The sequence below is a fragment of the Schistocerca gregaria genome, chromosome 2 (assembly GCF_023897955.1).
Source record: "Schistocerca gregaria isolate iqSchGreg1 chromosome 2, iqSchGreg1.2, whole genome shotgun sequence".
In the NCBI taxonomy this organism is placed as follows: Eukaryota; Metazoa; Arthropoda; class Insecta; order Orthoptera; family Acrididae; genus Schistocerca; species Schistocerca gregaria.
Window position 1 is genome coordinate 506,395,063 of NC_064921.1, and position 17,086 is coordinate 506,412,148.

General features: G+C 36.3%; 1 protein-coding gene across 1 annotated transcript in view; it reads right to left on the reverse strand.

The window, feature by feature from the left end:
• LOC126328907 (cytoplasmic dynein 2 heavy chain 1) overlaps positions 1–17,086 on the reverse strand; it is a 906,666-nt gene that overhangs the window by 528,625 nt on the left and 360,955 nt on the right. The window contains exon 24 of the mRNA XM_049996078.1: positions 9,406–9,573. Within this exon, the coding sequence (XP_049852035.1) occupies positions 9,406–9,573 (168 nt within the window). The remainder of the gene's footprint in view (positions 1–9,405; positions 9,574–17,086) is intronic.

Below are 17,086 nucleotides of genomic sequence, written 5' to 3' on the forward strand. Positions count from 1 at the left end.
AGAATTTATATACTGACCTGTCCAATGAATTAACTGGAACACCCACAAACATCAGACAGGAATTAAAAGCAGAGCTTCTCATGACTTATCCCAAGATATAAATAACTCAAATCAAAGAATGACATTGGTAGACATTGATGCAACAAGCACAATCACAAATATGTAAGAATCTGGACACACTGACAGGTGTTGTAAATAAGTTGCAGTCAGTATGTAAAGCTTTACCATAAGAAGTACTGGAATTGTCACTGCAACTAGATAATTCAAATTTAAACACTCGGTTAGGTCAAAAGAAGCAAGAAAGAACTGATAAAAATGTGAAATAATTAAAGGATTAGGGTTGAAGCGATACCCACTAGACAAGTTAGTACCCTTGTGCGAAAGGTAGTTCAGGAACATAAAACTTACATAGAAGTAGTCAAGGTGATGAATGAAAAATAAAATTAACTATTGGCTAGAACAGGTTGGGGCAGTAAAGTAGCAGAGGAAAAGTTGTGGAGTAGCCTAATCAGTTTTGCAAAAGTAATAAAAGAAACTCTACACCAAGCAGTCAAGCACCACTAGACCAGATAGATAATCCTAGTACCTACCCACAGTTTGTTATAAACCCCATCAGACAAAGTAGATAGGAAATACAAGATGCAGCAGGTACAGGCAACTATCGACTACTGTGCCTGTCATGCAGATGTACGCAGAACATAATCACATGTACCGAAACAATGCCACACCATCAACAGACAGTGCTGCATGTCTTCCCACTTTATTAGCAGATGGAGGTTTATTATGGCATAGACAGCTCCCTATCTTTTCATTGGAAGGCAAAAGAATGAACCCAGTGGTGTTGATAAAAGACTCCCATAATGTGTTGCCTAGAAACTGGAAAAAGACACAAAATATCCATTTTGTTGTAGGATACATACAAGGCTATTTCTTGCTATGAGCCATGGACATGGTAGATATGTGCCACACTTATGAACAATTCAAGAGAGCATTTTTGGATAAATTTTGGTTTGTTGTGGTACAGGAGAGGTGGCATCTCGCAACAATGGTAATAGGTAACAATTTGACAATGGGAAAGGCCACCCTGGAGCTGTGAGTTGCGAAAAGTGGCAAAGAGGCAGCATCCATCATGTTGGTCAGTCATATGGCAGCCCCAGCTGTATATGTGTCATCCAAGCAAACAATTGTTTCTTAGACACAGTGCTATTGAACATGGTGTTCAAGATTACAGGCTATGTAATTTCAATTTTAAGATGTAAAGATGTGGAAATTTTTGTCTCAGAGTATTTCATTAAATTGTCAAAGTGCCCTCTGATACTTCAGTTAATGGTTCTAACTCATGCTTGAGCGATGTATGTTTCATAATAACAGCAGAATTGCTAAGATTAATAAGACAAGATTTTCACTTGTCAGGTTCATTATGCAAGTAGTTGGACAATGCCAATCCTAATCCAACATATCTGACAGTAGGATTTTAATGTTCTATACAGATAAAGGCTTCACAGCAATCAACTGCAATGATTTTGCTTCTTTGCCATTACTGCATGATGAGGTTTCATTTAATATGATATGTTCACAATATTGTTTTCTATGACAAAGGTGTTGTGGTTAGATATTACTTCTATTTTAGGTTCTCATAATACAGAAGACTTATTTCATACTTGTTACATTTTATAATGGTGACTGAGATTCATGGAAACTAATGATGTAAACTTTCTGTAATTTACTGCGACCATGGCTTGACTACTGTACTGAAGTCAAATAAGTATGAAAAAACACACATTTAGTCATGCTTCTTAAGACATTCATGTCTAATTACATAACCATTTATACTAAAGAGGAAGATCAGAGAGGTGATAGAAATGGTCACGCGACCAGCCAACATGAATAGAGAGGACAGGTATAGGCTTCCAGAGTCCTGGCTGCCAGTGGTGACAATGTTACGGGAGGACAGCATGCATAAAGCAACTCATAATGGTGAGCAGGAGACCATGGTTGTTGTATGTAGACATACATGCAGGCATACTGCAGCCCGCACCTTGCAGCAAGTGAACAGCGCTATGTCTCAGCTACCATCCATTTCTAAATTGCCTGTTTCCACTAATGGCAAGAAATAATGTAAACACCAATCCAGTATGTCTTTATCTGCCAATGACAAGGAATAATATAAAGACCAATAAAGAGTGCCTAAAACCTTTCCTCCTATCTTCAAGTACCGTATTAAATTACGTAAACAGCTTCATCTGCTGCTATATAAGATCTAGGGCCTCTCTCATTCTGCAGTCATCCCAGAACAATGCCCTGAGGAAGGCCACTTGCAATAGTGGCTAAAAAGTTGGAGAATTTTATATACTGGCAATTCGGTCAACAGCCCAGAAGAATTTTATTGACAGTGACAATGGCCGTGGAAGCCCATGCTTACTCACAAGATTACACAGGTCATTGGAACCTGGATGATCTGTGCAGTCTCTAAACGCACTGTAGAAATATGCCTGAGACACAAAACACATGATTTAGTGAAGAGAGGGAGACACTGCACATGCACAGTGGGGCTAGCTCAAAAGTCAAAATTACCCCTGCGCATGCAGACAGCACAGCAGAGTCTGACGCATTGCATAGCTGGTAGAATGAAGCAGCTTAGAAAGTGAATGCCAACCAAACTGTATTATAGAAACTGTACAATATAGGTTAACTGGTATATAAATGATGAGTCTGCACTACAAAGCTAAAATTAAAGTGAGAGGAGAATTAATCTCTGGAGCAATTAGAGTGCGCAAAACAAAAAAACTGTATACGCAAAAATATATTCTCACAGGATGGCAACATAGTGAAAGAACTGGAAGCAAGGTGTAGCAAAGCTAATGCAGTGAGCGCTCAGCTACTATCTACTCTTTTCTGCAAGAAGGAAGTCAGTACCAAGACTAAGTTATCTGTGCACCGTTCAATCTTTCGACCAACTTTGTTGTATGGGAGCGAAAGCTGGGTGGATTCAGGTTACCTTATCCATAAGGTTGACATTACGGATATGAAAGTAGCTAGGATGATTGCAGGTACTAGTAGATGGGAACAATGTCAGGAGGGTGTGCACAATGAGGAAATCAAAGAAAAACTGGGAATGAACTCTATAGATGTAGCAGTCCGGGCGTACAGGCTTACATGGTGGGGTCATGTTACACGCATGGGAGAAACAAGGTTACCCAAGAGACTCATGGGTTCAGCAGTAGAGGGTAGGAGGAGTCGGGGTAGACCAAGGAGAAGGTACCTGGATTCAGTTAAGAATGATTTTGAAGTAACAGGCTTAACATCAGAAGAGGCACCAATGTTAGCACTGAATAGCGGATCATGGAGGGATTTTATAGGGGGGGCTATGCACCAGACTGAATGCTGAAAGGCATAATCAGTCTTAAATGATGATGATGATGATGATGATGATGATGATGATGATGATGCAAAAACATCTACACACTATTTTACCATGTACGGTATACAGGGTGATTTTTTCCACCATGTGAAATCCCTAAGGATTGATCAATGAGAAGATACAGAACAAAAAAGATCTACTGAACTTATGCCCAAAAATCCATGGTTTCCATGCTAGAGACCATTTATTCAACAATGCCTTATTACAGAGACTGTGGTTTAATACTTTCTGTATGATGCCCCACTGTTACAGTTTGTGTTGAAAATGGTTTCAATGTCACTCAACACATGCATGTACATACCGTAGCATGTTCTGTCTCACACATTCACACCAGGCAGCCTGCTCCTAAACAGTGTCAAAGGCAGCATGACTACACTGCTCCAGTGTCTCCACATCTGGAATGGGCTTTGCATACATCATACTTTTGAGATGGCCCCATAACCAGGAACCACAGGGGTTGAGATCCAGTGAATGAGCAGGCTACGCAACTGGAACTCCTCATCTGATCAATCGATGAGGGAAGACACAGCTGAGATGCTCCTGACGTTGACGGCAAAGTGGTCTGGAGCACCATCATAGTGCAGCCCATAACCCTTCAAACCATTAGTGGCACTTCTTACAGCAGGAGAGGCAAAGTCACCCACAAGAAACACTGATAGTTCCAGCCTGTTAGGGGACATGGAAGAAAGACTGATCCCAAAATACAGTCACCAATTATCCCAGCCCACACTTTCCAGCTGCACGGATGCTGATGATTTGCTGTCACCATACCATGGAGGTTAGGCATACTATTCCACAGATGAATGTTATGAAAGTTGAAGATACCATTTCATATAAAGGGGGCCTCATCTGTGAATAGGATATTTGACACAAAACCTGGAATCATGATTGCCTAGTAAAGAAACCAGTGACAAAACTGCTCTCAATGTGGAAAGTCTGTCACTCGTAAGCCCTGCACACACTGTAAGTGGAATAGGAACAATTGTCATGGAAAATGTTCCACACGGTCATCTGGCTTTCCCTGTACTGGCAGGCTAAGTGCCTGGTACTGGGACGGCAGTCGCCTACCACAGTGTTAATCACATTTTCCTCCAAGTCTGGTGTCCACAAATTTTGGTACATCCGTCATTTATTTATTTATTTGAGATACATATTCCATAGATCCAGTATTGCATGATTAAGCATGGATGTGGAACAAGTCAAAGCAGATACAATATAGATATCATACAATACAACACGTACTGGTATATTACACTTGGTAGATGAATGATTCAATATTGGTACAATACAATAATATAATCAAGATAATAAACAATACAATACAAAAATACAATAGTGATAAAAAACAATACAGATAACAATGACAAAGGAAATAATCTGAATTACTACTCAAATTACTGATCTCTGTTGAAGAATTCATCTAAAAAGTAGAAACATTTTTCCAATAGAAATTCCTTTAGCTTTTTTTTTTTTAATATCATTTTATTTCATTTAAGACACTTTATATTACTCGGGAGTTCATCAAAGATTTTAGTACTTGTGTACTTTATGCCTTTTGCACCAGAGAGAGATTTTTCCGTTCACAGTGCATATCACCTTTCCGCCTTGTGTTATAATGATGATACGCCTCATTTGTTTCATATTCAGAGGAATTGAGAAGAGTGAAAGCCATGAGAGAGAGGAGATATTGTGAGGTAGTGGTTAACATACCTAACTGTTTAAAGAGATTTCGACATGGGGTTCCTCAAGGGACACTACAAATAATTCGGACTACTTTTTTCTGGCTTACAAAAATTTTTTTTGAAAGTGGTGAGTTGCCCCAAAAGATTATTCCATAGCACATCACTGAATGAACGTAGCCAAAATACGAAGACTTTGATACGTTGATGTCTCCAATTTTGGAGATTATTGGGATGGCAAATGTTGCTGAACTAAGCTGTTTTAGTGTTTGCTGTATGTGGAATTCCCAGTTGAGCCGGTTATCTATGTGAACACCTAGGAACTTTGTGCACTGAACACTCTGCAACTGTTGGCTTTCGTGTGCAATGTTAATCTCTTCTGGGCTTATGTAACTCGATTGGAACTGCATGTAATTTGTTTTGCTGAGGTTTATTGCCAGAGATTTTGCCGTGAACCAGTTCAGAGCATTTGCAAGTGCTTGGTTGGCATTTAACTCTGCATCAGTGGAGGTTTTGCTGGCTGTCACTATACTTGTGTCATCGGCAAACATTGTGATGTTGCTAGCAATATTTGAGGACAGGGGTACGTCATTAATACATATAATAGATAGGAGGGGACCAAGGACTGACCCTTATGGAACTCCATGATGTGCTGTTCCCCAGTCAGACTATACCTTTCCTACTTGTAGATTGTTAACACCTAATACTATTTTTTGTTGTCTGTCTCCTAGATATGATCTGAGCCAGTTACCAATTTGTCCACAGATTCCATACTGGGCTGCTTTTCCTAAAAGTATTGTGTGATCGACGCAGTCGAAAGCCTTAGTAAGGTCACAGAATATGCCAATGGATAATTTTTTCTTGTCAAGGCATTATTTGTACGTGCATAAATTGCTTCAGTTGTAGGTATGCCTGATCTGAATCCAAATTGTTGTTTACTAATTAGTGCAAATTTTTCAAGGTGACTGACAATCCTGACATATATTAATTTTTCAAAGACTTTAGAAAATGCTGTTACAAGAGAGATAGGACAATAGTCGGAAACATCTGTGGGATCACCTTTTTTGTAGAGGGGCTTCACAGTACATACGTCATTCTGTCAGGGAAGATACCTTGATTTAGAGAGGCACTGAAGATATAAGCTAGAACTTTAGAGAGTTGATTACAGCTGGCTTTCAGCAGTTTGCTCGAAATATTGTCTACACCCGACGAATTATTACTTTTTAGACACATTATGTTTTTGTTTTTTTACTTTTTGCATGGTATGGGGGCCATACCTGTAATGTCTATAGAGTTAGGGAAAAGTTCTTTCAGAGTTTTTATTGCCTTTTGTGAAGAGCCTTTGCATGCTGTTTGCTCAGCAACAGTTAAAAAGTGCTCATTAAAGATTTTAGCTACAATATCTTGATTTTGAACTAGCTTTCCTTCATTGTTAAGAGCAATATTTTGGGTCTTCTTGGGGTAATTTGCACCAGTCTCATTTCCTATCACTTCCCATACAGTTTTGGTTTTATTAGTGGAGTTATTAAATTTTGAGCACAGGTACATATTTTTTTGATTTCAGAATCACTTTGTTCAATATTTTACAGTATTTTTACAGTTATTTAAAAGGTTAGGGTCATCTGATTTTTTAGGCAATGTACAACTCTCTCTTTCTTTTGCAAGAAAGCCTAATTCCAGTGATAATCCATGGCTTGTTGGTGGATTTTTTAGTATGGGTTTTATATATTCTTTTTGGGAAGGTACTTTCAAATATTAGAGCCACTTCATTACTGAAAAGGTTGTATTTGGAATTGGCATTTTCTACATTATATACTGGACTCCAGTTTACGTTTTGGAGACATGATTTAAAGATCTCAATAGTTTCATCAGTAGATTTCCTAGTAATTTTCCAGTTGGGACCACTATCAATCTCACAAATAATTGAATTGTTAATGATGAGTCTTTGTCCATCATGGTCAGAGAGACCATTCAGAACTTGCCTGACAGCTATATCATCAACCTTGGTTGTGTCATAAATACATTATCAAGTAATGATTTTGTTCGTGAAGTTATTCTGGTGGGAAAATTTACAACAGAAGCAAGATTATATGAGGACATCAAGTTCTCAAGATCTACTCTGTCTCTGGAGTCTGTAAGGATATTTTCATTGAAGTCTCCAACAACTATGACATCTCTACTGAGTTTAAATATGTGTATTAAGAGTGCAGCTAACTGTTTCAAAAAAATGCTTAAGTTACCTGACGGTGCCCTGTATAAAGCTACTACTGTTATATAAGAGTTATTTAAAGCCAGCTCTATAACACACACTTCAAACTGTTGATCTATACAAAAATTCAGCACATTAATTACACTACATGTGATGCTGTTTCTAACATAGATCGCTAGCCCACCTTTTCCTATAAATTTCCTACAGTAAGATGAGTGCTAAGCAGTAATTATCTATAGCAAGTTTTTCAATATCTGACATAACATGGTTTACTGAAACGACCCTGTCTGACTGAAAAAATGGTATTTAGCATGGAAACCATGCTTTTCAGGACATAATTTCATTTCACCTTTCTTGTTCCATATCCTCTCATCGATCAGTTCCTAGAGTTTGTACATGGTGGAAAAAATCACACTGTGTATACAGTCACACACAACTATATACAATCTACAGTAAACACTATAGGAGGATTATCTATGCACAACAAAGGAAGAAATAGATGTAAAGCTTTGAATAAGCTGCAAAAGATACTGACATTGTGTCCCACCTATGACAACATTTTTATTTTCAAGGCACAAAAGGTAAATCAAAATAACAGCTGCATTATGAACGTTTGTACTCTTGTAACACAGATGACTGATGAATACAGCTGCGTACTGATTGAAAATTAGTATGTCTATATTGAAAAAGTGACATGTTAGTAACCATTAAGCAACTATGTGCCTAGATTCATGTTAGAATTAAGTTTCCTTCCAGTGAACATTGCATGGACACAAGCTGGGATTAATGAGGAACACAACAGTTAGATGTCAGGTACCAAAGCAAAAGGGCTTCACTGTAATTTAACTAATTATAAGCACAAAAATTTGTGTGTGAATGTGATAGTGTAAAAATATGCATATGAAAAGGCTGCAGTACGTCAGATGTTTTAAAAGTTAAACTGAGGTCTTCTACTACCTAACCACAAGGGGTCAGATGAGATACTATAAGTTACTGACAAGAGCACCAAGTATTTGTGTTCATGGAACATCAGCCTCATCACAGAATATCTCACCAAAAACAAGTTGGCACTGAATAAGGATAAGACAATTCTGATGGAGTTTCTGCTAAATTATAAATCAAAGCAAATAGATACTAAGCCAGAGTTATCAGTTGAAACAAATGATAGACATGGACATTATAGTAAACAAACATCTTACATAGCAGGAGTGCATCAGTTACATGTGTAAAAAATATCTCCTGTAACACCTACCATCCAAAATGCCTTTCTAGTATACCATTTGTCTTATGACAAATCTACTTTGGAATCATACATGCCAATCTGAAACATGGTACTGAAATCTGGCGTGGGGCACAAATGACATACATGGATAGAGCTTTCAGAGTCTCGAAAAGAGCTATTAGGATAATAGCTAATATTAATAAACATCAGTCCTGTAGGGAATACTTCATTTGGTATAACATAATAACAGTGTATTTATTGTGTGTTCTCAGGACTATACTGTTTGTAACAGAAAAAAGAGCATACTATAATCAATAGTGAAATCCAAGAGAGGATTACCACATAAAATTTAGTAACAAAAGAGCAACAGATCATAGACCATTCTTGCTGGCAGACATTTTTATAATAGAATGCTAAATAACATAAAACTGTTAAATGGAAACATACTTCAGACAAAATTAGAGCAATTGTTAATTCATAAATGTTTGTACTCTCAAAGATTTTTAATGTTGTTGCATATAATTTACCTATACTTCTAAACTCTTATTAATGTTCATATGTTTATAAACAGACTGTGCCCATGACCATAAAAATTATCGTACACAAATAAACCATTTATTTATCATAAACCATTTATAAAAGCACATGAAATAATCCAAGCTCCTGGAACTACAAGTACTTTCTTAGGGAAAAAACAGGGACAGGTTAATCAACACTAAAATGGAGGAGCAGGTCACTTAAGCTCCGTGATGAGAAGCACCTGTCTCATCTGATCAATATTAACAACTAAATTACTAGGAATGCATATAGGGATTGGTCACAAGTAATAACAATACTAGTAATTAAATTCAAATGCTAACATCAAAATACTTACTTTCAATTCAGCAATATTCCTTGAAATGTTGTCTCTCACATCAAGAATATCTCCGAAAGTTAAATTTTCTACTAATTTATCTGTGATTCCCAAAAGAATGAATAATTCTTTCCAATGTTTCTCACTGAACATTTCACCCCTCACATACTTGATGGCAGGTATAATAATCTGAAACAAAAATTGAATTTATATTACACAATATGCTTCATATATGATATATTAATCAAGAATGACATCATGAATATAAAAAGTAGAAAGGAAAAATTAATGTCATATAAGAATCCAAATGCAATTATTGAAGGGACACAGGCATCATTCAAAACTGACTCAAATAATAATACACTAAAAAACAATTTGTATTCAATTGTTCAGTGAATGTCGAATCAAGTGAAACATCACCTATGATTTAAACATTCAAAGCAGAATAATAAGAACCAGAGGTCACTCAATGCGAACAAGATTACATGGGCTAAATTTAATGAATTTTAAGTGATACACTCATTTATTTGAGATACATATTCCATAGATCCAGTATTGCATGATTAAGCATGGATGTGGAACAAGTCAAAGCAGATACAATATAGATATCATACAATACAACACGTACTGGTATATTACACATGGTAAATGAATGGTTCAATATTGGTAAAATACAATAATATAATCAAGATAATAAACAATACAATACAAAAATACAATAGTGATAAAAAACAATACAGATAACAATGACAAAGGAAATAATCTAAATTACTACTCAAATTACTGATCTCTGTTGAAGAATTCATCTAAAAAGTAGAAACATTTTTCCAATAGAAATTCCTTTAGCTTTTTTTTTTTAATATCATTTTATTTCATTTAAGACACTTTATATTACTCGGGAGTTCATCAAAGATTTTAGTACTTGTGTACTTTATGCCTTTTGCACCAGAGAGAGATTTTTCCGTTCACAGTGCATATCACCTTTCCGCCTTGTGTTATAATGATGATACGCCTCATTTGTTTCATATTCAGAGGAATTGAGAAGAGTGAAAGCCATGAGAGAGAGGAGATATTGTGAGGTAGTGGTTAACATACCTAACTGTTTAAAGAGATTTCGACATGGGGTTCCTCAAGGGACACTACAAATAATTCGGACTACTTTTTTCTGGCTTACAAAAATTTTTTTTGAAAGTGGTGAGTTGCCCCAAAAGATTATTCCATAGCACATCACTGAATGAACGTAGCCAAAATACGAAGACTTTGATACGTTGATGTCTCCAATTTTGGAGATTATTGGGATGGCAAATGTTGCTGAACTAAGCTGTTTTAGTGTTTGCTGTATGTGGAATTCCCAGTTGAGCCGGTTATCTATGTGAACACCTAGGAACTTTGTGCACTGAACACTCTGCAACTGTTGGCTTTCGTGTGCAATGTTAATCTCTTCTGGGCTTATGTAACTCGATTGGAACTGCATGTAATTTGTTTTGCTGAGGTTTATTGCCAGAGATTTTGCCGTGAACCAGTTCAGAGCATTTGCAAGTGCTTGGTTGGCATTTAACTCTGCATCAGTGGAGGTTTTGCTGGCTGTCACTATACTTGTGTCATCGGCAAACATTGTGATGTTGCTAGCAATATTTGAGGACAGGGGTACGTCATTAATACATATAATAGATAGGAGGGGACCAAGGACTGACCCTTATGGAACTCCATGATGTGCTGTTCCCCAGTCAGACTATACCTTTCCTACTTGTAGATTGTTAACACCTAATACTATTTTTTGTTGTCTGTCTCCTAGATATGATCTGAGCCAGTTACCAATTTGTCCACGGATTCCATACTGGGCTGCTTTTCCTAAAAGTATTGTGTGATCGACGCAGTCGAAAGCCTTAGTAAGGTCACAGAATATGCCAATGGATAATTTTTTCTTGTCAAGGCATTATTTGTACGTGCATAAATTGCTTCAGTTGTAGGTATGCCTGATCTGAATCCAAATTGTTGTTTACTAATTAGTGCAAATTTTTCAAGGTGACTGACAATCCTGACATATATTAATTTTTCAAAGACTTTAGAAAATGCTGTTACAAGAGAGATAGGACAATAGTTGGAAACATCTGTGGGATCACCTTTTTTGTAGAGGGGCTTCACAGAACATACGTCATTCTGTCAGGGAAGATACCTTGATTTAGAGAGGCACTGAAGATATAAGCTAGAACTTTAGAGAGTTGATTACAGCTGGCTTTCAGCAGTTTGCTCGAAATATTGTCTACACCCGACGAATTATTACTTTTTAGACACATTATGTTTTTGTTTTTTTACTTTTTGCATGGTATGGGGGCCATACCTGTAATGTCTATAGAGTTAGGGAAAAGTTCTTTCAGAGTTTTTATTGCCTTTTGTGAAGAGCCTTTGCACGCTGTTTGCTCAGCAACAGTTAAAAAGTGCTCATTAAAGATTTTAGCTACAATATCTTGATTTTGAACTAGCTTTCCTTCATTGTTAAGAGCAATATTTTGGGTCTTCTTGGGGTAATTTGCACCAGTCTCATTTCCTATCACTTCCCATACAGTTTTGGTTTTATTAGTGGAGTTATTAAATTTTGAGCACAGGTACATATTTTTTTGATTTCAGAATCACTTTGTTCAATATTTTACAGTATTTTTACAGTTATTGAAAAGGTTAGGGTCATCTGATTTTTTAGGCAATGTACAACTCTCTCTTTCTTTTGCAAGAAAGCCTAATTCCAGTGATAATCCATGGCTTGTTGGTGGATTTTTTAGTATGGGTTTTATATATTCTTTTTGGGAAGGTACTTTCAAATATTAGAGCCACTTCATTACTGAAAAGGTTGTATTTGGAATTGGCATTTTCTACATTATATACTGGACTCCAGTTTACGTTTTGGAGACATGATTTAAAGATCTCAATAGTTTCATCAGTAGATTTCCTAGTAATTTTCCAGTTGGGACCACTATCAATCTCACAAATACTTGAATTGTTAATGATGAGTCTTTGTCCATCATGGTCAGAGAGACCATTCAGAACTTGCCTGAGAGCTATATCATCAACCTTGGTTGTGTCAATAAATACATTATCAAGTAATGATTTTGTTCGTGAAGTTATTCTGGTGGGAAAATTTACAACAGAAGCAAGATTATATGAGGACATCAAGTTCTCAAGATCTACTCTGTCTCTGGAGTCTGTAAGGATATTTGCATTGAAGTCTCCAACAACTATGACATCTCTACTGAGTTTAAATATGTGTATTAAGAGTGCAGCTAACTGTTTCAAAAAAATGCTTAAGTTACCTGACGGTGCCCTGTATAAAGCTACTACTGTTATGTAAGAGTTATTTAAAGCCAGCTCTATAACACACACTTCAAACTGTTGATCTATACAAAAATTCAGCACATTAATTACACTACATGTGATGCTGTTTCTAACATAGATCGCTAGCCCACCTTTTCCTATAAATTTCCTACAGTAAGATGAGTGCTAAGCAGTAATTATCTATAGCAAGTTTTTCAATATCTGACATAACATGGTTTACTGAAACGACCCTGTCTGACTGAAAAAATGGTATTTAGCATGGAAACCATGCTTTTCAGGACATAATTTCATTTCACCTTTCTTGTTCCATATCCTCTCATCGATCAGTTCCTAGAGTTTGTACATGGTGGAAAAAATCACACTGTGTATACAGTCACACACAACTATATACAATCTACAGTAAACACTATAGGAGGATTATCTATGCACAACAAAGGAAGGAATAGATGTAAAGCTTTGAATAAGCTGCAAAAGATACTGACATTGTGTCCCACCTATGACAACATTTTTATTTTCAAGGCACAAAAGGTAAATCAAAATAACAGCTGCATTATGAACGTTTGTACTCTTGTAACACAGATGACTGATGAATACAGCTGCGTACTGATTGAAAATTAGTATGTCTATATTGAAAAAGTGATATGTTAGTAGCCATTAAGCAGATTGAAAACGTGAATTTGAGCAATAAAAGTGACCATTACAAGTAATTAGTTATTGAATTAATATTTATTATTGTTCTCATCGCTGAAGTTATTAGCTACACTTTTTTATTTATTTTTTATTTGTGTTTACATGAGAGAGAGAGAGAGAGAGAGAAATAATTCCACAGAGAGAGAGAGTGTGTGTGTGTGTGTTTGAGAGAGAGAGAGAGAGAGATAGATAGAGAGAGAGAGAGAGAGAGAGAGAGAGAGAGAGAGAGAGAGAGAGAGAGAAATAATTCCACCCAATGGCAGAGACCTGTGTTACATGAACTTTCTATCACCATGAATTCCATGGCACTTGCGAAGAACCATGGAGCTGAAAGTATCTTTTCCAAGAGTGGATTCCAGTTGCAATTGAGAAATATACTAATGAAAATATGTTGGCAAGTAATCACTTTACATCGCTGGTATTTGTAACACTCAAATTATACGTCAATATGTGCAGAACAATTACATGAGAATATTCACTGTATATTTTTCTTCTTATTTGTGTACAGGCTAAAGACAAAGGAGATATTCAATAGAAGAACTAAAATATGTGAAAAGGAGATACTGACCAAGAAAAAGTACTGAATGGCAATGGTTAGGTCATATCAGGAAAAGATCAGATGACATGAGTCAAATGAAGAATATACTGAAGATCATCATGGTTAATGCTAGTTAGAAACTAGATGAATCAGTTGGGAGAGCTGTGGAAGTGGAAAACTAACAGCTGACAGCAGAAACATTAACAGCACAGTTATTTTAATACAGTCTATAAGACCAAACATATTATCTTTGAAAGATATAGCAAGAGGTAATTACTTAAAACTACTTATTGCAGTTAAAGTTATGAAATTATTCATTTCAGTTGCAGCTACTAGACACCATCTCTATACCTATGGAAGTAAAACAAAAAGAATCAAACATATACAGAAATACCTAACTTAGCCTATTGCATGACTAGATATATTCATTAGTATTGGTTAGGTTAGAATGTAACAATGAATTTGGTACACCCAATAATAAGATGCACAGCTGAAAGTAACAAACTAAAAACTGAAATACAGTAGGCTAAGTTAGGTATTTCTGTATATGTTTGATTCTTTTTGTTTTATTTTCATAGGTATAGAGATGGTGTCTACTACTTGTGACTGATATAAATAATTTCAGAACTTGACTACAATAAGTAGTTTTAAGTAATTACCTCATGCTATGTCTCTCAAAGATAATAACTAAGAACTGAAGTGAGTGTGGATTTTATGTAAATATTTCTGAGAAAAATATGAAAATTTTTCGTTGATGGGTGTAAATTAAAATCAACTGACATATTTAAGATATTTATCTTATGCTTATTTTGTAAATCATTATATATTTCAACTGCATTGTTCCTAAAAACTCTTCCATACTTTTAATCAGTTTTAACTTGTAAGCAATGAGATAGCAAAATCAGATTCTGATTTTCTCTCTCTCTTCTAATATATTCGAATGTTAGGGGTTAATTTATTTAATAAAAAACCTTTGTAAAGGCTACAGGATTTATTCTGTTTCCACATTAATTATTTCTCATTTTTGTGTAATTTGTTGTGAATTAGAATTTGCATTTACACAGAGTGTACCTTTTGAAAACATCTTTATTCCCATTCAAACATGGTACTAGCTGTAACATGAAATATTTTAAGTTTTATCTTAGCATCAATTTTCTTACAGCTTGAATAATAATAATAAAAATAATAATAAAAGCAAATTTTCTTTACCACTATCAATAAACCTGAACCACTGGCTAATAGTGACATCAACATATTTTATGAATGGGAGATTCTCGGGGTTTACCAAAGAGGTGTCTGGTGACAAAGAAAAAGTCTGGAAAATGGACTGGAACATGCAATGGCATTTAGTATGAAACGGTGAGGATAGTGATTTTTGGCAATTATCTTCCTACTATTGTAGAAATACTAAAGGAATCAATTCTAATTCATACATCAAAAATTCTGAAAACACACAAAATAAATAATTTATAGCTCTAATTTCTTCGGGAAAGACCTTTGCTAAGTTACATCTGTGTTCTGGATTAAATCTCACCCTGGTACAGAAAGGGGTGAATTATGCTGCCACAAAAATCTTTGGTCATTTGCCAAATAGTATTAAAAGTCTGACAGATAGCCAACCAACATTTAAAAGCACATTAAAAGAATTTCTGAATGACAACTCCTTCTACTCAATAGATTACTTCTTAGATATGAAGTATGATGGTGAGGTCCTATACTGCAAGGAGTGTAGCGGACGATGCGGGAGATCTGCACTGCTGCACTAGCAAGGTCCTAGAGGAGGTGGTTTGCCATTGCCTTGCTCCAACCGTAATGGGGATGAATATATATTATTGTGTAAAGAAAACTTATGTTAAATGGACACGTTTCACATCACATCATTATGAAATGTCATATTCATGATCTATGGAATAAGGATTAATGTTTTTCTGTATGTTATATGATGTATGTCTATGATGTTCTGCAATGATGTACCATACTTGCTTCACTGCCACATTCAAATTGCTACTTTTCTCCATGGCCATGTAACTGGGGTCACCTCTAACAGACAAGTACACTATGAATAAAATGTTCTTGGTTTTCCAGCCGCGTAAATTCGAATACAATCCTTGAGCTTTCGATGCCCACCTCCACCACCATCATCAGGAGTTCACTGACTGCCGGGGCTGCTACAGTTTCTCGCTTATATAGGCATGATCACATCATCAGCAGGCAATCAGATTGATCCAATGTGACGCACGCGTAAGTCAACCCGGGCAGCTAGCGGAGCTATTGCCAGGGGCAGCACCGATGACGTCAGGTGGCACCAGGGGCAGGCGCCACTTTTGAAACTGTCGCTCTGCGTCGTGCATCTGTCTTTGCTTTCTTTCGGTGTCCAACACCCGTCCCCATGCCATGCTGAGTGTGTATCACTGGTCTTTGTTGAAATTGTTGTTCTACAAACGAATCTCGGTCAAGATTGCTATTACAACACTAATTATCAACATCCTAACCAGACAGACGAGCTGGCTCACTGCTATAACAAAAGATTCTACATGCACACTCTCCAAACCACTGTAAAGTGCATGGCAGAGAGTATGCACTAAATTTGTGATTGAATTTCTGACAAGAGAAGGAGCTTGTGGAGAGCAGATGCAATTTGAAGAACAGTCTCTAATTGATAACTAGACCACAAAAAAATCATTATGGAATTTAAACAATGTAACAATGTAAATTACGCTGCATGTCTACAAAATTAAGTAATTTTTCTATTGCTCTCCTGTTTTACTCGGTAGAGATAGATAGATAGAGAGAGAGAGAGAGAGAGAGAGAGAGAGAGAGAGAGAGAGAGAGAGAGAGAGAGAGAGAGACTGGTGTCACAGAGATATTTACTGATCTGGGCACTAGTCTTTGCAGCCAGAAACTGAGGGTTGTGAGGTGACATTCCTGCTTCAAATAAAATCAGTCAGATATTGTTTTATGAATAGTCAGTGGTTATTGTAATGGTAGTAATAAATGTAGACGGATCAGTGTATAAGGCTGTGAATTTGAATTATCACTAAAAGAAGACATGTAATATGGTCAGTGGGTAATTGTAACCACACAATAAACAAACATTTCATAATGTATGCTTTGTGAGAAGATTATAACATCATTTTTGTCAGCAGA